The sequence below is a fragment of the Loxodonta africana genome, chromosome 20 (genome assembly GCF_030014295.1).
Source record: "Loxodonta africana isolate mLoxAfr1 chromosome 20, mLoxAfr1.hap2, whole genome shotgun sequence".
Classification (NCBI taxonomy): domain Eukaryota; kingdom Metazoa; phylum Chordata; class Mammalia; order Proboscidea; family Elephantidae; genus Loxodonta; species Loxodonta africana.
Window position 1 is genome coordinate 78,314,009 of NC_087361.1, and position 23,494 is coordinate 78,337,502.

At 42.6% G+C, this 23,494-nt stretch overlaps 1 protein-coding gene across 4 annotated transcripts; it reads right to left on the bottom strand.

Annotated features, from left to right (window-relative positions):
• Positions 1-434: 434 nt before the first annotated feature.
• C20H1orf53 (chromosome 20 C1orf53 homolog) lies at positions 435-9,243 on the bottom strand. 4 transcript variants are annotated; one of them, XR_002785759.2, is made up of 3 exons: positions 8,974-9,243; positions 5,611-5,960; positions 435-4,305 (listed from the first exon to the last, which is right to left on the bottom strand). XR_002785759.2 is itself a non-coding variant. In XM_003410199.4 (3 exons), exons 1-3 carry the CDS (start codon positions 9,235-9,237, stop codon positions 4,234-4,236), a joined length of 438 nt encoding a protein of 145 aa, XP_003410247.1. In that variant the 5' UTR covers positions 9,238-9,243; the 3' UTR covers positions 435-4,233. The 4 variants fall into 4 exon arrangements, 2 of the variants coding, with proteins under 2 accessions (XP_003410247.1, XP_023403999.2); XM_003410199.4 differs by having other exon boundaries at positions 5,859-5,960; XR_002785760.2 differs by lacking the exon at positions 8,974-9,243 and adding an exon at positions 7,274-8,887 and having other exon boundaries at positions 435-5,960.
• Positions 9,244-23,494: the final 14,251 nt, after the last annotated feature.

Consider the following 23,494-nt stretch of genomic DNA (forward strand, 5'->3'; position numbering starts at 1 on the left):
TTTGGGGGTGGCAATTAACCCTCTGGGAGAAAACCTCAAACCCTGGGAGAAGAGCGTTCAAAGGGTCGCAGCCAGACGCCCGGGCCCGGGCCCCGGCAAGGGCCTCGTTACCTTGTCTTGAGTTTGCGAGGGGCTGCGTCACCCCAGCCGCCCCGGGCGCAATCGGCCGTGGGGAAGGGAAGCGAGAACTGGTAGCCGGGCCCCTGGCCAATGATTTGCCCCCTCCCCTACCGGGTGCGCCCATCACTGTCGGGGGGGACGGGTATTACTGGGAGGCTCCCGCACCCGTGGAGGGGAAGGGCACGTGAGCAGCGAGACTGACCGCTCCGGGGTGCCTGTCCCAGGGGTGGCGCTGCCCTCCCCACCCCCTGGCACCATCATCGCGGCTCCCTGCGGCTGCGTGGGCAGAGGGCGCTGTGGGCTGCGGATGCCGCGCGCTTCCGAGTGGCCTTCGAGAGCTGAACGGGGTTAGGCTGGGGGACTCGGGTCTGTGACAGGGCGGCCGCCTCCTCCTCTGGGCGCAGTAAGCTGCGCTACAAGGTTTGAGTGGTGGTCAGGAATCGACCAGGAATTGTGGATCTGAGTCTGCAGGCTTCTTCTTTTCACCCAAATCCTGGATTGTGGTTCAGAGAGCCCTGGGGTAGAGTCCTTTGCCAACCAGTCTCACGGATTTACCTTTTAGCCACCCTGACCTTTTAACTTTCCCCTTCCCATCCCGGCCTCCTTGGCTGCTTCTCTTTTCGAGACCCGACAAGCGTTCGGGTTCAGCTTCTAAGCTAGCCCTCGAGGCCAACGAATGGATGGACGGCGATACCGGCTTAAAAACGCTTGGGTCCTCTCACTTATCTCTGTTCCAAGTTGCGGTTTTTGAAACCTCTTTTGAATCACGAATGATCTTAGGTATTCGATAGAATCGTGCATTACACACACACACACTGGCGCGCGCGCACTGAAGCGCACACTGAAGATCACACTTTAGGATAAAAATTTCGGGTGAGAGGATGCGGTCATCACGTATCTCCTAAGGCCTTTACAGTCCTTGATTCCTGGGTTGACACTCTATTTTACGCTCATAGTCTCAGGACAGAGGAACGCGAGTATAGGGGTCTTGCTTCACCGAGCCCAACCTCGAATCCCTTTACGTGGGCTAGAGTCGTCCCAAAGCCAGAGGGGCGCTCCTCACGCCAAAGCAGGCTTGGCGTCCCAGGAACAACCCATAGCTTTATCCCAAATATCTGGCTCCCCACAGAGGCTTGCAAAAGGGTGCTGAACCCCCCCTCCCAACACACACACACTTAAATAACGGACCACTGACTTTCTTTTCCTGGGGGAAGGGAAACACCTTTTAATGTTTTATAGTAGTTAAGACAGAAGCAGCACGTTTTAAATCCTGCACCATAGACAGACATCCAGTCCACAAACTCAAGGTTATTGCTCCAATGCGGAGAAGATGAAATTGCAGTTATGTCAAGGAATGGAGTCGGAAGTTAATTCCGGGCTGGCAAGGGACTGTGTGGCAGGGAGGCCACGAGCCAACTGCTGTTCGTCTAGTAGTGAGCTTTCCTCTCCCCTCCCCCAGCCTCGTCTGGAGAAGAATTCTAGCCCCCGCCGGCTCCTGGCGGTAGAACCGTGAGTGCGCAACAGACTTTGCGAAAGCCCTGAAAGGGGCGCTGCGTTGGAACAAAGACTGGCGCGCGGCCCCTAAGCGCCTCTTCTTCCCGGTTCCCAAACACACCCGGTTTGGAACCCCAAGTTTTACTCAAAAAAGAGAAAAGAAAGAAAAACGCCCTTCCTTGCTCACAAATCAGAGGGGCCGGTGCGACTTGTAAAGAGAGGGACTTGTGCATCAGGATCCACCTGCCGCTAGGGCTGCAGGGCCCTTCTCCAGCCGTGGGAAGAGCCAACACCGCGGGCTTCGGTTCTCCCTTCCCCCTAAGTACCTGCCCCACCAAGTTTCCCCAGTTGCCGCTGGGTGGTTCTGCATTAGAAGCTCTCATTTGATTTATTGTGCCTTGGGAGAGAAGGAGTCTCCAGGAATCTTTAAAGTCGAGCAGCACCAGAGTTGATGTAAATTGAAAAGTCTCCGTTTCTTGGCATCCACATACGTTTGCATACACGCACCCAGTAAGAAACCCGAATTTTTACTTTACAATGTGCCAAGACGATATAGCTTAAAGCTCTTGCAGCAAGGCCCATTTATATGCCCGTATTGTGTTTAATGTGGGAGCGCCCGCCCCGCAGCCACCCCTGACATGCGATTCACATGCATCTGTCCAGAACCACGGCGGCGGAGAACTTCAGACCTCGGCTCCGGGGCTCCAGGTGCAGGAAAGAGGAAGGACAGAGCCCTTCCCGCCCCTTGTGGCTCCTTTGCCCACCGGCTGTTGCCAGCAAGGCTTGAAGTTCTGCTAGGAAGAATCACAATCACCGCCCCCCCCCCCCACAAGGGTTCTCCATGATGGATGTCCGGGATCTTTTTTCCCTGGGCCCGTTCCTACAGTAAGAAGTGCCCTGGGAAGAGGAAAGAGCAGCCTTTAGGAATCCTGAGAGGCATCCCACGAGCTATTTCCACTTGCCAAGAGACTTTCTGGAAACTGCCTTACATCAGGCGCCCAATTTCAGAGTAAGCTTCCTGTCCTCCACCCCTGGTTTCTCCTGAAAGATGGTCTTTTAAAGCTCCCCCACCACCACGACTTTTTTTTCTCTCCTTCCTCCTGGGGTTGTGAAACAAAGCACCATCCAGCCCCTACTCAGAAAATAGCCTTGGTAACCTTCAAACAGTTGAAAACTTGGAGCTCATGGGTTCATTCTTGTCCCTAAGATGGAAAGGCAACTGGCTCCCAGGGGTGCTCACACCTTTCTGGAAAGGCTCACCGCCTCCAGGATCACAATGCTAGCCTCCTCTCTTAGCTCTCTCCTCAGGATAATTTCTGGGTAGGACAATACCAGGCCAGAGAGACTGCTCTTTTACAACCAAGGAGGCTGCTAACACCTCAGGGCCCACCAGCAGTTTGCTTAGGGCACCATGGTTAGAGCACCAGCAAAGCTGGAGCACCAAAAATGCCAATGCCTTTTGGAAGCAATTTGACATTACAAAGGAAAAAAAAAAAAAACAGAAGCCACAATCAAGGGGAAACTTAGAACCTTACTGGCTTGCTTTCACTTATTTCAGGGTTTAGAAAGGCTTTTATTTTGAAGCCTTGAATTTTATTTTGAATTAAAGTTGGGCAACAGGACATTTTCATTGGTTCAGATCTCTGAAGCCTTTATTTGGGCCACGGGCAAAGCCTGGGGCAAACCCCTGAGATGTTCAGAACTTCTGGATTCGGCTGAGGGAAAAGGCTAAGGGTCAGCTCTGGGCAAAAGCAGCCTTCCAAGCGGGCAGCAGGCTTGTTTTACTGAACTGCTTCCACTGTCAAGGGACAAGTTTGCTGGGTGGAACAGCAGCCCCTGGGGACCGCTGTCCTCAGAAGGAAACCAAGAAGTTGTGGAAAGAAGAGTTCCCACAAGCTCCTGACCTGGCTTGGAGACTGACGCCCAGGACATCACTGAAGTGAACGGAGTGGGGATGACACTAACAAGATGCTGCAAGACAGATTTGACTGGGAAGTACCAAAGTAAATGGAGGAGGGAAAGGTGGGGGAGAGAAGGAAGAGTGGTCAACATGAGGCATCTTCAGTGGCCTGAGTGATTTTGTTAGAATGATTTAAAGTTTTTATTGAGAGAACAGATGGAAGATGAGAATATTTCTTGGCGCAGGATGGCACTACTTGGGCACTCATATGCTACACAATATAGGATTATATTAATCTCTATAGAGCTCAAGATATAAATAAAATAAAGAATGTATTCAAACTCCTCTAGTTGCCAGCAACGTCCCTTGGATTGATAACACTGGTGAGAAAACCGTAGGAGAACTGAGGCTCTGAGAAAAATCAGGAGCTACTAATGTGACCTGAATGCTACTCTTTATTTAACGGGACAATCGTTATTTTCTTCAACATATGTGTCTGATAATGAGGCAAAAAGAAAGGGAAATAACTATCAATGTGGCACTTTAGAAACACGCCAACACTTGCTAGCTTTTTAATTTTATTGATGTTCTTTTAACATAGGCGTTTAAGGTCAAACTGACGCTTACGTACTGACAGCATGGAGAGTAGCTCTGGATCAGGGTTTTAAGTTTTAAAAATACAGGTTCAATTATACGGAGGACAGAGATGAAATCTGTTGTCAAACATAAAAATATGAATTGAATTGCTTCTTTTTAGATGGATCTTTAACATTTACTTGACCATACGGGCACTGCAGAAGAAATAAAACAAATTATTATTGAACTATTAAACGATCACCTTGGAAAAGTATAATACTGCTCAGGGTGGAAAAAAAAGACTGTTTATAATGTTATACAGATCATTTGATCTATGGAGTCCTTCAGACTAAGAAGAGAATAATGGCAACCTCGGGCAAATGGTCCTCATTAGGGTTCAAGAACCACTTCCTAAATGCATACTTCCAACTTTAAGAATTTTACTGTCAAAACACCCACCCTTAGAAAATCCCCAAATCCTCAATTTATGCAAAGCTCTTATGTATTTGATTAGAAACAGCTAATGGCACAGGTAAGGACATACACAAAAATGAAGGCTTATTTTTTTTTCCAATACTGCCTACAGTCAATAAATGTATTTAGTGTCAATTTCTTAGCCATGAAGTGGGTCAGTTAAAGGAGATAACAACCTTCTCCTTGCCCCAAACATACGCTTTCTTGTTGATGATTGATTCTTAGAAACGTGATGATGAAAAGCCTTTTCACAGATGCCTTTACAAAAAGGTAGTCAGTGTTACCCACAGGAGCAGGAAAAGGAATTATGTTTTAAAATCACCTAAGCAGTCAAACTGCTCTTTAAAGAGAGGTTGTTGAATGGTTATAATTTTATCCCTATAACAATTTTCCTTACCACTGTGCCTTAAAAAAGTAATAGGTAAGAATATTTTCCCATTAATTCTTTGATCAAAATAGGCAAGGATTAGCTAATTCATCTTTATTAATGAATACAGAGATGTGTATATTGAAATAGACATTTTAGGAAATGTGCAGCATTAATTTTGGGGTAATCAAGTTTCACAGGTATTTTAAAGGCAGACTACAAAAAAGAGAAAGGAAGATAGAGAAGAAAACAAAGAAAATCATTATCCTCTAAAGGACACCCATCTCTCAATGCTTGGCAAATTTCTATCCAGCTGACAATGAAGAAAATGCCTTCTGGGATCTAGTCTGCAACACTTTGGAATTTTTTTCCTGCCGTCTTTGCGCTTGCCTAGTGAAACCTCATGAAAAGTTTCCTGGTAATAAAGAGCTCCCGTGAATTTCAAATCATCGTATTTCCAGGAACTGATGCTCAGGGTGAAACGTTACAATATTCCATTAACTTTAAAAGTCCTCTGTTGGCCCTAAGGCCTTCATTGTCCTGGGCTAAACTAGCTTGTGAAAAATGCATTCCAGGTCTATTTAGCTTTTTTATTTGACTGGTTTTTCAAATAACAGGTATTTACGAAGTTACAGAGGCACCGCCAGCCGCTGCTGTGACGCGAGACTTCGCCACTCACGTGTCTGCAGGCGGAGCCACAGCACTCCCCTCTCCGCACGTGGGCGGACTTCGCCACTCACGTGTCTGCAGGCGGAGCCACAGCACTCACTCCCCTCTCCGCACGTGGGCGGACTTCGCCAGTCACGTGTCTGCAGGCGGAGCCACAGCACTCCCCTCTCCGCACGTGGGCGGACTTCGCCACTCACGTGTCTGCAGGCGGAGCCACAGCACTCCCCTCTCCGCACGTGGGCGGACTTCGCCACTCACGTGTCTGCAGGCGGAGCCACAGCACTCCCCTCTCCGCACGTGGGCGAGCTGCGTGAGCACCGTGTAGCCAGAAGCTGGATCCACATAGTTTAGCTGGCCAGCCTGAAGGGTAATAAAATCAAACAATTCATTAATCTCAATAGTCATCATATCTCCTCACATTTCTACTCATAAAATACTGTAAATGTTGCTTTAAAAAGTATTAAACTTATTCCCTGCAATTTTAGTGGCACTTGCAATTAAAGACTGAATGCACTCCGACACTATGCACGATCCAACTTCCTATGACAGGAGGAGAAAATAGACAGTTTGAGAAAAATGAGAAGTTGATGGAAAAAACAAGAACTCCTCTAGACCCAGTAACCACGGAGCCACTGCTCTGGTGTTTTCCATTCGGTTTCCAGGTAACGAGCTTAATAACAGGCGACTTAAATGATTTTAAGAGCTTAAAAGGCTGAAAATGAACTTTCACTTAGAAGTTGCAGTTGCAATTTCAGTACTTAAAATATGTGGATAATGATTTAAACTTACCGAAAAGGTGCTAATGAAAACAACAGTTCTTATAGAAAAGGTATTACCTCTGCTATTATTGAACACTTTACATTCACGACGTGTTACTCCACTGCATATTTTATACAATTTTTTTTTTTAGTATTGTTGGTTGTTTTTAAGCCAAAAAAAAAAAAGTATTGTTTTAACATATTAACACTGGTTTCACAAGTTTGATCAAAAGTAACTTTCACAATATCGGTTCAGATGTCAAGGAAACATGCTCTACCTACATTAGAAAAAAAAAAAAGTATCCAAGTACTTTGTGTGAAGGTATAAATAAACACGCAGCCTCCCCCGTTGTAGAGTTGGGCTATGCGGGTGACATTACTTAGCCTTGAGTTTTTGTACAGAAACTTTCTCTGGGCCTTTAATACTGGTTCACCATGCAGTAACTACGTGCATCACTACGATGCACTTTTCATGTAAATACACATGTATAGAACGTTTCATTTAAATACAGATGAAATTTGCATGTCTTCTGATACACATTTTTGTGTGTGCCAGGAATAACTTCTTCAGATTGTCTTTTTTAACCGCTCGATATTTTATTCTGGTTGAGGAGTTAACCTTCTATGCTTCGTGAATAAAGTGTGGGGGCAAAAGTGCAGATAAAAGTTCAAGTCTAGGTCCACTCAAAGGCATTTCAGCAAAGGTAGACCAGGGCAGCAGAAACCCAGCAAGCAAGTCCCAAGGCTGGGCTAAGGGGCCTCAGAAATCCTTTGGGATCACAGAAGCAGAGGAGCATTAAATGACCAATTGTTGGGACCTCACTTCTTAATTTAAAAAGCCTGTTTTGGAACTTGGAAGAAAAACAAAAACAAACCCTGGGAGCTCTGTAGCTGCTTTCTTTTCACCTTTCATACCTTCTAGGAGTCTTCTGAGGGCAATTATCTGGCAACCTGAAAGCCTAACAGATTGCTCCTGCGCTTGCGCCTACTCTCTGGCTTTCTGTGTTGACTGAGCATCTCTGAGCTTGTTGGCGGCCCACACCAACTTAATCTGTCCTCGGTAGACGAGCCTCCTGTAGTGGTGGCAGCAGAGATGTGCTAGAGCGCTGACAAGTTTGACTGGAGAGCAAGATGTTCAGTGAAGCACATCAGCACCAGGGAGAAAGTAAGAGTGTGATTTGCCTCGAGGCATGGAAGAAGGACCGTTGTGAGGAGTCTGATTTGTTGAGAAAGAAAAAAAAAAGCATGTTACTGGGTTTACTTATGGTCTCCTGGACAGTCATCTAACCCGTGATGCTGACCCTGACGAAACCGCTGTGGACTCCGAGTGGGCAGGAAGCTCCTTTCCTTTCCCGGGCTGGTCGAACCTGGGTGCCGCTGTTGTTTGCTCCAAAAAGACAAAAACTTTTTGCTTATATCCAAAGTCAAATGTGAAGTATGGAAACTAATTACACACGTCGTTTTAAAAAGGAGAGTATAAACGAGAGCAAGAAAAAGTTGCCAGTCATTTCCTGATGAATCTTTATTCTCCTAAGTACTAGAACGGATCAGAAAGTGGATTCTCAGGGCCTACTGTCAATAAAGAATAAGTCAACTTTAACTTCCAAGGTTTTCGTCTCTACCCTTTTGGCTCAAGCCACACCAGGTAACACTAGTCCTCAAGTACTGGTATCTCACACACACACACACCCCTTATCAAATAGGTTAATTTCATATCGGTTTCTGTATATTATTGAATTTACTTCTCTCTTTATATTGCATTGTTCCTTTTGTGAAGGTAACACAAATAAAAATACACTACCTTTAAGCTAATGTGGTCGGGGGTGTTAGAAACTGCGAAGGAATATGTAAGTTTAGATATTGCCGCTAATAAACAATTGTCAAAGCCACAAAACATTAGAAAACATAGTTCAATAGTGTCTGCGAAGAATGTAAACACCTGATTAGTTTCCCTTGTAATCGTGATCTGCTGAGTGGACAGGAAAGGAAGACAGGGTGAAAAGCAAAAATTAAAATGACTTTGACAATGGTTTATGAATAAATGTTTTTGTCTTCATGGTGGAATCACCGGATGGCAAAATGTTTAACTTGTAATTCAAATAAACACAAAACACATTGTTCTTGAAACGTCTCAGCTGCTACTCCTTCCCCTCATCAGTTCTTTAACCACTCCCACCCAAACACACCCACACTGTGGAGTGAAGAGGGGTCCCACCCTAGGGGCAGAGTTGAGCTCGGAAGCTGATCTGAAACGAGTCACACTGGGGACAGATAATCCGTAACCTAGGAGTGGGAACTGACTCCACGGCAACCGGTTTTTTTTTTTTTTTTCCTCCGGAATACGAAACTACGGCCAGTTTCCAAGCGAAACGGTGGGAGCACGAAGTTGTGGAAGCGGGACTGAGCCGACGCCAGTCAACCTCTGCTCCCTCCGCGGGGCGGCCTCTCCCCGCGCCAAGCAACCTCTGCTCCCTCCGCCGGGCGGCCTCTCCCCGCGCCGAGCAACCTCTGCTCCCTCCGCCGGGCGGCCTCCGGTCCCCGGACCGCCGAGCACGCGCAGGCGCACCAGCCCCGCCTGCTGTCGAGCGGCGAGGGGCGGGCAGGAGGGGGCTCACCGCGCAAGCGGCCGCGTGCACTTCCGCGATCCGCAGCTCCTCCGCCGTTAACTCTTCCCGCGCCGGGCACCTCACCGCCCCCTGCGGCCTCCGCTGCGAGTGGCGCCCGGCGCCGCCGCGTTCTCCTTCGGAAGCGGAGCGCTGCATTAAGCCGAAGTGCCGGCGGAACCCTGTTCCGGCCCAGGGAGGTTTTGATGGCAGGGCGGCGGGAGGCCGCTTCCCGAGCGCGGCGCCCGCCAACGCCGGGACCTGCCTGGCCGCCATGGCCGCCGCTGGCGTGTGGGGGGTGGAGCGTCCGGCGCTGGGCCCGGCGGGCGGCGGAGGCGGCTGGGCGCGGCGCGTGGGCGCGGAGCTGCGCGCGTCCTGCTCAGGCTGAGTCCGGGCCTCGGGCCGGGTCGGAGCCGCGGGGCCGCTCGGTGAGGCGCGCGAGGCCGGAGCCCTCGGCGTCGGCCAGCAGCCCTGCTGCGGAAATGGAGCGGACTTCAGGGCAGCTGGCGGCCCGGGAGAAAACCCAGTCGGGGCTGCTGAGGCTCGGGCTGCGGGGACGGGGAAGACTGTGACGTTTCCACGGCTGAACCTCAATTCTAAGCGATTCTGTTTTTCTTCTGAGCTGAAGGGTGGTCGTTTTTTTCTCATATCAAATTAGGCCTGAGGTCATTCAGCATAACGGCCACAACTGTTGGGATGCCAGGAAGTGATCGGATACCCGAGGTTTATTAATAACTAGCTCGGGCCTATCCAGAAGAGACAGTATTACAGGTAGTATGTGCTGGGAATAAAGTTGGAAGCGGAGCCTCATGACTTTGCATTTTTGACTCAGCCTAAAATGAGGACGGCACGCTGAGTAAGAAAAAAACGCTGTTACCACGTTGTTAAATATTTGCAAAATCCAAGCTAAATTATACTTATTGTCTGAAAGTTGAAAGTCCTCCTGATATCCCACAAGAATTGAATATAAGAAAATTAGCATTAACTCAGGAGGTAATTTCAAGTGTTAGAAGTAACATACCCCCTTCTCTGGTTTTTGGAAAAGGAGGGGTGTCGAGAGTAGTGATTTTGTTAGTGTTCTTCAGTATTGTAAAAGGCAGGAATTGATCCCTGAGGGCAAGAGTAGACATTTCAGTTGTGCAGAAGGGCGACGTAAGCGGTCATAGACTTTCACCTTTTTTTCGTATTTGCATTTACCGTGCAACATGAATGTATTTTTTCTTAGTAGAAGACTTACTAGAATGTAAACAGCTGACTGAAAAAACCCTATGCATCCATTATAAATCTCATGGTGAATTAAATGGAATCGCAGTATCTTAGTTATTTAGTGCTGCTGTAACAGAAGTAACACAAGTGATGGCTTTAACAGAAGTTTATTCTCTCCTAGTCTGTGAGGCTAGAAGTCAGAATTTCGGGCTTCAAGTCCAGGGGAGGTCTTCCTTTCTCTGTCAGGTCTGGGGGAGGGTCCATTGTCATCAGTCATCACTGGTCTAGGAACTTCTTAGCAGAGGGACCCCAGGTCCAAAGGATGAGCTCCACTCCTGGTCCTTGTCTTTGCTCTCTTTTGTTTTATATCTCAAAAGAGATTGACTCAAAATATATCTTAATTCTAATCCTAGTCATTAATATAACTGCCTCTAATCCTGCCTCATTAACATCATAGAAGTTAGGATTTACAACACAGGATAATCACATCAGATCACAAAATGGTGGACAGTCACCCAATGCTAGGAATCATGGCCTAGCTGAGTTGCACATTTTTTGAGGGGCCCAATTCAATCCATAGCACCCAGTTTGCAAATCTGTGCCTTTGTGTTGGAGTAGTAAATTTGTTACCAGAATCTGCAAAACGCTCTGTGAGTTTAAACCCTGGAAGACTAGGGAGAGACCTTAGGGAAAGCTATGGGATGCTGGAACCAAATTGAAAATCACCAAAAATGAGCAACTATGAAAAGAAAATTCACCGTAAATAATTTTTTTTAAATCAAGATCTCAAATTAAGAAAATAAGCTAGAGCTTCAGTTTTATTGCTGTGTTTTTAAAAATTGAAGATCATGACCACAATTCAAGAAATGAAATAGACTAGACCAGATGCAAATAGAAAATGAAAACAGCCGTGTTACTAGGAAGTGTGAGTATTGTTACAGGAAACTTGTGTGGATGTATAGGTGTGTGTCACCATAAACGGATCAAAGAGGAGACATCTTTGTGTTGATGAATAATTCTGTATCTTGATCTTGGTGGTAGTTACACAAATACACAGAATTGTATACATACATTGTTCCAATGTAAAATTCCTGGATTTGATATTGTACCAAAACTATATAAAATGTAACAACTGGGAGAAATCGAGTGATGGTTATAAGGAACCTCTCTATACCATCTTTGCAATCTTTATAATCATGTAAAATACATTTCAAAATTTAAAAGAGTAATTTAAAAAATTGATGCAAAAATGGTTTTCAGATCTGTGGTAAGAGATCACTAAATTAAGTAGAACTTTCTTTCCCTAAGGAGCCCTGGTGGTGCAGTGATTAAAGCAGTTGACTGCTAACTGAAAGGTCATCGGTTCGAAACCACCAGTGGCTCTGAGAGACTTCTGTAGAGATATAGCCTTGGAAACCCTATGGGACTACTGTGAGTCAGAATTGACTCTATGGCAAAGGATTTGGTTTTTGTTCTTGTTTTTTTTTTTTTGGTTTTCTTTCCTTACTCCCTGCATTCTCAGGTTTAAAAATCATCTTCATTAGTGATGGCCTATTGACTTTTAGGCTAAGAAAGCTGTTTTGTAGTATTCACATGTTACCTACATGTGCATTCTTTTTTTTGGGGGGGGGGGTTCCAACAATTTATTTCATTTTGTTTTTTTTAAATTGATCTTTATTGTGCTTTAAGTGAAAGTTTACAAATCAGGTCAGTCTCTACAAAAATTTATATACACTTATGGTATATACTCCTAATTGCTCTCCCCTCACTGAGACAGCGCACTCCTTCCCTCCACTCTCCGTTTTCGAGTCCATTTGGTCAGCTTTTGGCCCCCTCTGCCCCCTCATCTCCCCTCCAGACAGGAGATGCCAACATAGTCTTATGTGTCTACTTGATCCAAGAAGCTATGTGTGCATTCTTACAGATTTTCTTTTACAGTATAATATAATCAAAGATGAAAATTTTTATAATTAAAAGAGATGAAAAGATATCCTAATACTAGTAATTTCCAATTATTTGATAATTTCATAATTGACCTTCTTGAATTTTCATTTGTTCTGCGTACTTTGGAGTCAGTGTCAATTCACATCAAGTAACTTCATTCATTGTATCTTGTTTTAAAAAGCCTCCTCAGGGCTTGACCCTTAGCTTGTTATATTATGTGTTAACTTCTCCTCAGATTCTCTTCACTCATAGTAGACAAAACTACATGAAAGTTGGGGCACTAAGTCCTTTAAATGATAAACTGTTAACTCATGCTATTTACCAAACACATCTAGATTTGTTCTAGGAAGTACTGTTTTGTTTGACATCTCTATGTGTAGTATGATATTGGATATATTTTATAGCCTTGCCCATCATTTGGTATGTTTATGTTGATTTTGAAAATGCTTGTTATTTTGGAGGGTGGGGGAGAAGTTCAGAGAAATGTATTCCCCTAGGTTTCATTTCCGCCATGTGTCTGTCGGTTTGTCATACTGTGCTGGCTCGCATGTTCTGTGATGCTGGAAGCTATGCTACCAGTATATCAAATGCCAGCAGGTCTCCCATGGTGAACAGGTTTCAGTGAATCTTCCAAACTAAGACAGAGTAGGAAGAAGAACCTGGCAGTCTACTTCTGAAAAATTGGCCAGTGAAAATCTTACAAATAGCAGTGGAACATTCATATACTGCTGGAAGATGAGGCCCTCAAAATATGACTGGGGAAGAGCTACCTCTTCAAAGTAGAGTCAGCCTTAATGGCATGACTCAAAATGAGGAGGAACAGCTGGGAACATCCATTAATTAAAGCATGGAATGTACAAAGTATGAATCTAGGGAAACTGGAAGTCATCCAAAATGAAGTGGAACACATAAAGATCAATATCGTAGGCATTAGTGAACTAATTTTGCATTGGGCAAAACTGCTGCAAAAGACCTCTTTGAAGTGTTAAAAAGCAAAGGTGTCACCTTGAGGACTAAGGTGCCCTTGATCCAAGCCATGCAGTATTCAATTACCTCATATACATATGAAAGCTGGATAATAAATAAGGAAGACCAAAGAAGAATTGATGTCTTTGAATTATGGTGTTGGCAAAATATATTGAATATACCATGGACTTCCAAAAGAACAAACAAATCTGTCTTGAAATAAGTACAGCTGGAGTGCTTCTTGGAAGCAAGGATGACAAGACTTTGTCTCACGTACTTTGGACATGTTATCAGGAGGGACCAGTCCCTGGAGAGGGACATCGTGCTTGGTAAGGAAGAGGGTCAGCCAAAAAGAGGAAGACCTTCGATTAGATGGATTGACACAGTGGCTGCAATAGTGGGCTGAAACATAGCTACAATTGTGAGGATGGCGCAGGACTGTGCAGTGTTTCCTTCTGTTGTTGCTATGAGTTGGAACTAACTCACTGGCACCTGAAAACAACAACAGATTTTATTTATATCAATTTCTAAATAGATATCTAAGGCCTACTCTCTAGGTTGCAAGATTATAAATAAAAGGAATTTGCTCACATAACCATGAAGTATGACTTGATTCAGGGCTCCATGATGTGACCAGGGCTCAAGTCTTTCCATCTTTCTACCTTGTCTCTTCAGTGCTGATTCTTTTTTTTTTTCTTTTTAACAAATAATACTGCTTTTTTGATGAAGGTTTACACAGCAAAGTTGATTCCCATTTGACAATTTCTATACAAATTGTTACATTTTTCACAATGTGTTAGCATTCTCTTTGTATTGTGGTTGTTCCATTTCTACTACTCAAGTTTTCTTGCCCCCTTCTCATCTTTGCTTTAGAGCAATTGTTAACCTTTTGGTCTCATATAGATGGTTTTTTAATGGAGCACCATTCTCATGGGCAGTATCCTTTATTTCATATGCCAACGTGTTTTTTCACTAAAAGGTGACCTCAGTGGATAGTTAGGTTCAAAGTTTAAAGAGCATCTCGGAGCAATAGTCTCAGAGAATCCTCTGTTCTCAACCGGTTCAGAAAGTCTGAACTTTTAAGAATTTGAGTTCTGTTCCATGTTTTTCTCCTGATCTGTCTGGGTCCATCTGTTGTGGCCCTTATCAGAATAGTAGGTAGTGGTGGCCGGGCACCATCTAGTTCTGGTCTCAGGGTAGATGAGGCAGTGGCTCTTGTAGGCTGTTAACCCTGCAGAATAGTTTCTTCTCTGAGACTTTAGTCCTGATTCCTGTTTGAGGCAAGTTCTTTTCTCTTTGGTGAAAGACGGCTGCTAACAGATCCTGGGGCTTTGTCCTTTCTCATCCTTGTCTAGCTGAAAAGACAGTCCTGTTATGAAGCTCTACAATAGGAAGCCTTTTCCCCCCCAGAAGTCCTAACAGCCATCTCTATCTTGTGTTCATTCTTGAACCAATCTTTAAGAGTATAGATAATACTTAAGCCAGTCATGGCCTATCCTAGGAACTGCTTATGAGGCAACTCCACCCAAACACAGGGCTGAGAATGCTCCATAGGAATGGTGGGGGCACAATTAACAAATGTTCTCTACAGTTAAAAAGCAAATTCCATGTGTTCTCCCAACACTTTTGGTATTTAGCATTTAAATGTTTATCATTAAAATTTTTCATTGTTCCTTTGGTCCCCTCTTTCAGTTCTTCCTTTGACCTCCCACAATTATTTGCTCTATTTTTATATGTAGTAACATATTTTTTAATTGTTTTCCCAACAGATGATAAACAAGATAGTAAGGAACATGTCATTTTCCTCCTTGTATCTCCATAGCTCATCTAGTATACTTTTGCACATAGCAATATGGCACATGTTGTTGTTAGGTGTTGACAAGTTGATATTTGACTCATAGTGACCCCATGTGGCAGAGTAGAATTTCTCCATAGGGTTTCCTAGGCTGTAGTATTTACAGGAGCAGATTACCAGGTCTTTTCTTCTGCAGAGCCATTGGTGGGTTCAAACAACAGACCTTCAGGTTAGCAGCTAAGCGCTTAACCTTGCACCACCAAGGCTTCTTAATATGGCACATGCAAAAAAACCAACCAAATCCATTGCTGTTCAGTTGACTCTGACTTATAGTGACCCTATAGAACAGGGTAGAACTGCCCCATAGGGTTTCCAAGAAGTGGCTGGTGGATTTGAACTGCTGACCTTTTGGTTAGCAGCCGAACTCTTAACCACTGCACCACCAGGGCTCCAATATGGCACATAGTGGCACATAAACATAGTGAGGAGTAAATATGAATTTTTGAATGGATAAATTGTCAGTGGTTCCTTATTCTCAAATATATATTGCTAACTACTAGAAAAAGTGCCATACGAAATTTTGTAATTAACTTTCCATATAAAATGGAAACCCTGGTGGCGTAGTGGTTAGGTGCTACGGCTGCTAACCAAAGGGTTGGCAATTCAAATCCACCAGGCGCTCCTTGGAAACTCTATGGGGCAGTTCTACTCTGTCCTATAGGGTCGCTATGAGTCGAAATTGACAGCACTGGGTTTGGTTTGGGTTTTGGTCTGTATGTAATATTGCATTTTTGGAAACATTTACTATAAATTGTTGCAAATAAATAGCTTTAAAAAACTAAGTGAAAAAGATACTAAATCTGAAATATTATTAAGTCGTACTTAATTAATAACAGTGGGATATTTTACTGACAAATACGACAGATACATTATAAAATTATCCGATCTGTGCCCCAGAAATGCTGCTTCTAATTGACCCTAAGTTTTATCTTTTATGAATGTATTGAGGTTAGTGGATAAACTAGTGCTGGAGGCACAGAGCTACCCACAAATTTCTTGGCCATATACTGCCTGTTTTGCACAGTTCCTTTTGGACACTGATTTATGTATTTGATGTTTTTCAAATAGGTGAATGGTGCGTTATGTCATGCTCCATGTAGAGTACATTTTCACTATCAATTCTTATGATTGAGAGCAAGTGTTAACATGCCCCTAAGGTTGCCTATAGGGAATCTTTGTTTCATTTAATCGGACATCCAATAGCACACTTTATTTCACAGATCTGGTCTTAAAAAATTCTTTTGGGAATTATAACCACTTCCATTTGCAAGCCCAGCAAATCTCTGCTGACTTCACAATGGATATAATTCCACCAATGTTCCATGCCTATGCCTAGAGCACTGTCGTATTTGGCTCTCGTCTTTCCATTTTGTTCTTGTTATTTTGGACAAGCTGTAGATGGGCTACCTAATGTGAAGTAGTCTATTTCATCTCTTCCACCCTCTCAATCATTCTTTAATGATTAGCAGTCTGGTTTGTACCTCTATTGCCAACTTAAAACATCAGGATGACCAGATTGCTAAATCCAGCAACTGATACTGTACTCACTTAAATGGAATGCCATCTATTGATCATCTCCTCCTCAAAATTATGCTCTCGACTTTTTTTTTTAATTTTATTGTGCTTTAGGTTAAAGTTTACAGCTCAAGTTAATTTCTCATTCAAAAATTTATACACATATTATGTTGTGACTATTGGTTGCAATCTGACAATGTGACGGTACGTTCCCCCTTTCTACCCCCGGTTCACTGTGTCCGTCTGTCCAGTTCCTGTCCCTTCCTGCCTTCTTGTCTTGCTTTCAGACAGGAGTTGTCTATTTGGTCTTGTATATTAGATTGAACTAAGAAGCATGTTCCTCACGTGTGTTGTTGGACTTCGGGAGTAGTTTCAGTTCTGGTTTAGCAAAAATGTCCAGGCGCCATAGTCCTGGGGGTTCCTCCAGTCTTTGTCAGACCGGTAAGTCTGGTCTTTTTTTGTGAATTTGAATTTTGTTCTACATTTTTCTCCTGCTCTGTCTGGGACGCCTTTGACTTCTTGGACCCCCAAACTCTTAAAATTCTCTTTGTATCGTTATGATTATTCTTTTCCTGGCTTCTTTAAGGGCTTTTCTTCCTTAAATGTTGATTTTCCTCAGAGCTGTCCAGTAATCCTCAGCCTACTGCTCTTCTCACTTTACATTCTTTCCCTGAGTGGTTCTCTATCATTAAAAAACCATTCTTATGGTTCTGTCTAGTGCTCATATGCTAATAACTCCTAGATCTCTGCAGCAGCCAAAACTTGGGAGAGCAACACACCCACAGATCCATTTGCTTGTTGGGTATAAACACTCATCTGCCCTCAAATTCTTTGTGACCACAATGGACTTAAACATTATCTTTGAAATCGGTTTACTTTCTATTTAAAGGCCCAGCAGTCCAACCATTAATCTAGCTCACAAATCTTGAAGTGATTCCTAACTTTTTCCACATCTCCCCATCCAGACAATCACTGAGTTCTACTTTCTTTGAGTGGGTCTCAAGTTTGTCCTCTCCTTTACTGCAATCATTAGTTCAGTTTATCCTTTTTCCCATGACTACGAATAGAACAGAATGGTTAATTAATGTAAATAGTAAATATTGAGGGTTTACTATGTATCTCTGGCCTTCTGCTAACTGCTGGAGATTTATTGGCAGACAATGTGGGTAAGATTGCTGTCCTTCTGGAGTTTCTACAGAGCTGCCAGTGTTCCATCTAAAAAAGATAATCTAACCTTGTAATTCCTTCCTCTTAAAACTCTCCCACAGCTCTTTATCTCCTACAAGATAAAATTTACTTCTCTAATATGAAATAAGGGGCCCTGAAACCCTGGTGGTGTAGTGGTTAAGTGCTACGGCTGTTAACCAAAGGGTCGGCAGTTTGAATCAGCCAGGCGCTCCTTGGAAACTCTGTGGGGGCAGTTCTACTCTGTCCTATAGGGTAGCTATGAGTCGGAATCGACTCGACGGCACTGGGTTTGGTTTTTTGGTTTGGTAACAGAGTGGTTAAGAGCTTGACTGCTAACCAAAAAGTCGACAGTTAGAATCCACCAGCTGTTCCTTGGAAACCCTATGGGGCAGTTCTACTCTGTCCTATGGGGCCGCTGTGAGTTGGAATCGACTTGATGGCAACAGTTAATATGAAATACTAGCCACCCCTCCCAACTCCAAGTTAATTTTGCTTCTTTGTTCAGATTAACCTCTTCCCATTTTTATCCTCTTGTAAACTGCTTTCAGATATTTCTCTGACTGCATTGTTCTTGTTCAGTTCATTATCATTTCCTCATGACTCTGACTAGAACAAAATGGTGGTTTATTATTCATACTTTGTACATGCTATTTATTCTGACAGAATCATCCTACCCCTCATCTCCACCTCAATCTTAATGCTATCTCCTTGGAATGGTGAAGTTATACCTGTTCTTAAATCTTCAGTCCACACGCCACCTCCTTCAGTCAGCTTTTCCCTAACCGCTCACTTTACTCATTGTTCTCCCAGTCTCCTCTGCAGACTTGGGGTGGAGGGATGGTGTGGGTGTGTGTGTGGGGGGACCACCACCTCAACATGCTTTGGATATTATGGGAGCATTGAGGTGGTGACCCCCCCCCCCACCAGCCTGCCGAGGAGACTGGGAGGATAATTCCTATTGTATAATTTTGGAGCCCTGGTTGCACAGTGGTTAAGAGCTACAGCTACTAACCAAATGGTTGGCAGTTCGAATCCACTAGCTGCTCCTTGGAAACCCTATGGGGCAGTTCTTCTGTGTCCTATAGGGTCACTATTAGTCGAGATTGAATCTACTCAACATGACAATGTTTTGTTTTGTTTTTTTTTATTGCTGTGTAACTTAATGAGCCTATCTTTATCACCAGACTGTGAGGTCTTTAAGGGTAAAGAATGTCTTAATTCTTTTTGTATCTTTAGTAGCACAAGTATATAGGCAATGCTAAAAAAACAAAACAAAGCTTATTTAAATAAATGGATAAAAAATGGGTGAATGAATAATGGCAGCAAAAAACCCACACCTGAGCCACCTAGTAAAGAAATGATACAAATGCAGTTTCCCATGATATTTTATGGTTTCATCAGGCTATCAGTTGTAGACACAATGTACTGAGATAACAAGGTAACTGTGATTTTATTTGGCAATCTATTTAATAAGTTCCCTCCAAACAGTCATTGAATTAATGGTAAGTGCAGTATATGGGCTGCATTTCAAACAATGTAAGTGTATGTTGACAGTGAAGTGCAGCCTTGTTAAACCCTGAACAATCATTCCAATTATAAATTACATGCATACAATCACTGTCACATAAAACATCCAAATAATTACTTCTAGCCCTTTTATTATGCAACTATTAGACATGAAATCTACTCTTATGTATATTCAACATTAACAGTGAAATTTCCAGATATAACATTGCTAAAAAAAAAAATAGCAAGAATATAATTCCATTTTTACATTATTACAATAAATGGATTAGTATGGTGTTTTTAAAATTATATATGGGCAATCACCGTTTTGTAGGATTTTCTGCATACCAACACAGTTGTAACAGAGATTGTGGATAAGGCCGTAAATGCGGCATACAAATCAGAGCATTGTTCACTGCACTCTTGTTGCTGCCTGAGGGAGAAAAGCATGTCCACTGTTCCATGACTGGAATGAAAGGCACACTGAGTTTCAGGTCAAATATCCATGACACTGACGTGTATGACTAGTCTACTGAGTATGATACATGTTAATATCTTCCCAGTGGTGGGCAAGAGTGATATGCCTCAGCGATCAACACAGTACACACAACTCCAGGTTCTGTACAGGTGTAAAATTGATGCATCTTTTCAAATCCTGTGGAATGTGATTATTCTACATGCAGTTAAATTATCCTGTTGCTCTGTGAGTTGTCATATTTGCATAATTCTGTAAGGATGTCATCAACACCTATTGCTCTGATGAAATTGTATTGTCTAGTTAGTGTTTCTTTCAGTATGTAAACCTTTTTAGGAGTTTTTATAATAGTTGTCTTATACAGCATTTGTCCTTTTGTGATTGACTTCACTCAGCATAATGCTCTCCAGATTCATCCATGCTGTGAGATGTTTTGCAAATTCATCATTGTTCTTTATCACTGCATAGTATTCCACTATGTGTATGTACCACAGTTTATTTATCCATTCATCTGTTGATGGACACTTAGATTGTTTCTGTCTTTTTGCTATTGTGAAGAATGCTGCAGTGAACACAGTCGTGCATATGTCTATTCGTGTGATGACTGTTATTTCCCTAGGATATATTCTTAGGATTAGGATTGCTGGGTCATAAAGTGTTTAATTTTGAGGAGCTCCCAGGTATCTAGTTTATCTACTGGTGTTTTGGTATTGTTAGTTATGCTTTGTATTCTCTTTATGCCATGTGTTAGAGTGTCTAGTGTTGTCCCTATTTTTTCTTCCATGATCTTTATCGTTTTAGGTTCTGTATTTAGGCCTTTGATACATTTTGAGTTAGTTTTTGTGTATGGGGTGAGGTATCGGCCCTATTTCTTTCTTTTTTTTTTTTAACAAATGCACATCCAGTTTTGCCAGCACCATTTGTTAAAAAGACTGTCTTTTCCCCCATTTAATAGATTTTCATCCTTTGTCAATGATCAGCTGACTGTAGGTGGATGAATTTATGTCTGGGTTCTTGATTCTTTTCCACTGGTCTGTCATTGTACCAGTACCAGGCTGTTTTGACTACCATGGCTGTAATAGTAATTTCCGGGATCAGGTAGTGTGAGGCCTCCTACTTTGTTCGCTTTCTTCAATAATGCTTTGCTTATCTGGGGCCTCTTTCCATATAAAGTTAGTGATCAGTTTTTCCATCTCATTAAAGAACACTGTTGGCATTTGGATTGGGATTGCCTTATATCTATAGATTGCTTTGGGTAGAATTGACATTTTCACAATGTTGAGTCTTCCTATCCATGAGCATGGTATATTTTTCCATTTATGTAGGTCTCTCTTGGTTCCTATGAGGATTAAATGCCTGTAAAAGGGTTATATTCTGAGGAAAATAATAATAACAGTCATCCCTTGAAGGTCTATGATAAGCAAGGTGTTTTACACACCTTCAGTAGCGGGATTATTACACAAGTGTTAACTTTGGTGAAGGGTAAGACAGTACACAATACTGGAGAAGCCAGTACAACTTGATCAAGGCAAAGTCATAGAAGCTTCATAGACATATTCAAATTCCCTGAGGAACTGAGTTACTGGGCTGAGGGCTGGGGAACATGGTCTTGGGAAACATCTGGCTCAATTAGCATAACATAGTTTATAAAGAAAATGTTCTACATCCTACTTTGGTGAGTAGTGTCTGGGGTCTTAAAAGCTTGTGAACAGCCACCTAAGATAGATCTGCTTGGTCCTCATCCTGTCTGGAGCATGGAAGAATGAAGGAAACCAAAGACAAAAGGCAAAGATTACTCCAAAGGCTAATGGACTGCAACTACCACAGCCTCCACCAGACTGAGCCCCGCACAACTAGATGGTGCCTGGCTGCCACTACTGACTGCTCTGACAGGGGTAACAATAGAGGGTCCCAGACAGAGTAGGAGAAAAATGTAGGACAAAATTCAAATTCACAACAAAAGACCAGACTTACTGGTCTGGCAGAGACTGGAGAAACCCCAAAAGTACGGCTTCCAGACATACTTTTAACTGAAGTCACTCCTGAGGTTCACCCTTCAGTCAAAGATTAGACAAGCCTATAAAACAAATAATAACACACATAGTTCAACCACGTATATGAGACTAAATGGGTATACCTGTTCAAAAGAAAGACAAGACGTTAGGGAGGGATAGGCAAACTAGAGGAATAGAAATGGGGAACCCAGGGGTTGAGAAGAGGAGAGTGTTGGCATATGGCGGGGTTGGCAACCAAGGTCACAAAACAATATGTGTATTAATTGTTTAACGAGAAACTAATTTGCTCTGTAAACTTTCACCTAAAGCACAATTAAAAAAAAAATAGTGTTGTAAAATATGTATAGCATGAAATGTTATCAATCTAACCATTTTTTAAGTGTATAATTCAGTGGCATTAGTTACATTCACAATGCTGTTGCAACCATCACCACTATCTATTTACAAAACTTCTTCATCACCCCAAAGAGAAATTCAGTACCCATTAAGCCATAATTTACCATTTCTCCCTACCCCAGTCTCTGGTAACCACTAATCTGCTTCTGCCTCTATACATTTGCCTTTTCTAGATAGTTTATGTAAGTAGGATCATACCATATTTTTCCTTTTGTGTCTGACTTATTTCATTCAGCATAATGTTTATAAGGTTCATAAATATTGTGGCATGCATCAGAATTTAATTTCTCTTTACAGCTGGATAATATTCAATTACATGAATATACCACATCCTGTTTATCCATTTACCTGTTGATGGACACTTGGGTTGCTTCCACCTTTGGCTATTGTGAATAATGCTGCAATGAACATTGGTGCACAAATATATATTTTTTGTATAATCTTTTTTTTTTTAATTGTGTTTTAGGTGAAAGTTTACATAGCAAATTAGGTTTCCATTTAACAATTTTTATACAACTTGTTCCATGACATTGGTTACATTTTTCAGTGTGTCAACATTCTCATTATTTCCACTCTTTTCATTCTGTTTCCATTAATCTAACTTCCCTGCCTCTCCTTAACTTCTCATCTTTATTTTAGGGCAAATGTTTACCATTCGGTCTCATATGGTTGATTAATTTATGGGGGGCACAGTATTCACAAGTGATACTGTCTATTTTATAAGCCAATCTCTTATTTTAATGAAAGATGATCACCAAGACTGGCTTCATTTCCAAATTCAAAGGGTTTCTTAGGGCTATGAACAAGAATCTTTTTGAGTCCCTGCTTTCAAGTCTTTTGGGCATGCACCTAGGAGTGGAATTGCTGGCTTATATGGCATTTTTATGTTTAATTTTTTGAGGAACCCCCAAACTGTTGCCACAGTGACTGCATGAAGATATCTGACTCTTTACTTGCCATCTCTGATTTACCCCATCACCCTTTGCTCTTCATGTCTTTCTTAAGATATATGTGTCTTCTTCTCCCAACAACTCCCAACACTGGGCTATCACAACCTCAAAGAACAAATCCATACCTAACAGTGGCTGCAACAGTGGGCTCAAGCATAACAAAGATCATGAGGATGGCTCAGGACTAGCCACTATTTCGTTCTGTTGTACATAGGGTCACTATGAGTTGGAACTGACTCAACAGCACGTAACAACAATAAAAACTAGTGTCTCTTGCACTATCCAACATAAATCATTGTATATTGTGGGAATGCCCTAATAAGCATTTATATAGTCTTCTACAATTTTCCAAATGTATTCAGAAACAATTTAATTTGCACAACGTTTTAAGATATGTGGTAAATGTATCATTATCTCTGTTCTACAAATGAGGAAACAGTGAAAGATCTTAAGTGATTTGTTCAAGGTTACTACCTGGAAAGTGTGCAGAGCTGAGACTGGAACCCTATAATCTGAC

Excerpts from the sequence above, each read along its gene's own strand:
- C20H1orf53 (XM_023548231.2), bottom strand. The coding sequence starts at position 9,237 with ATGGCGGCCAGGCAGGTCCCGGCGTTGGCGGGCGCCGCGCTCGGGAAG. Across the intron at positions 5,961-8,973 it reads TGCACGCGGCCGCTTGCGCG|GCTGGCCAGCTAAACTATGT; the intron begins GTGAGCCCCCTC and ends ATTACCCTTCAG.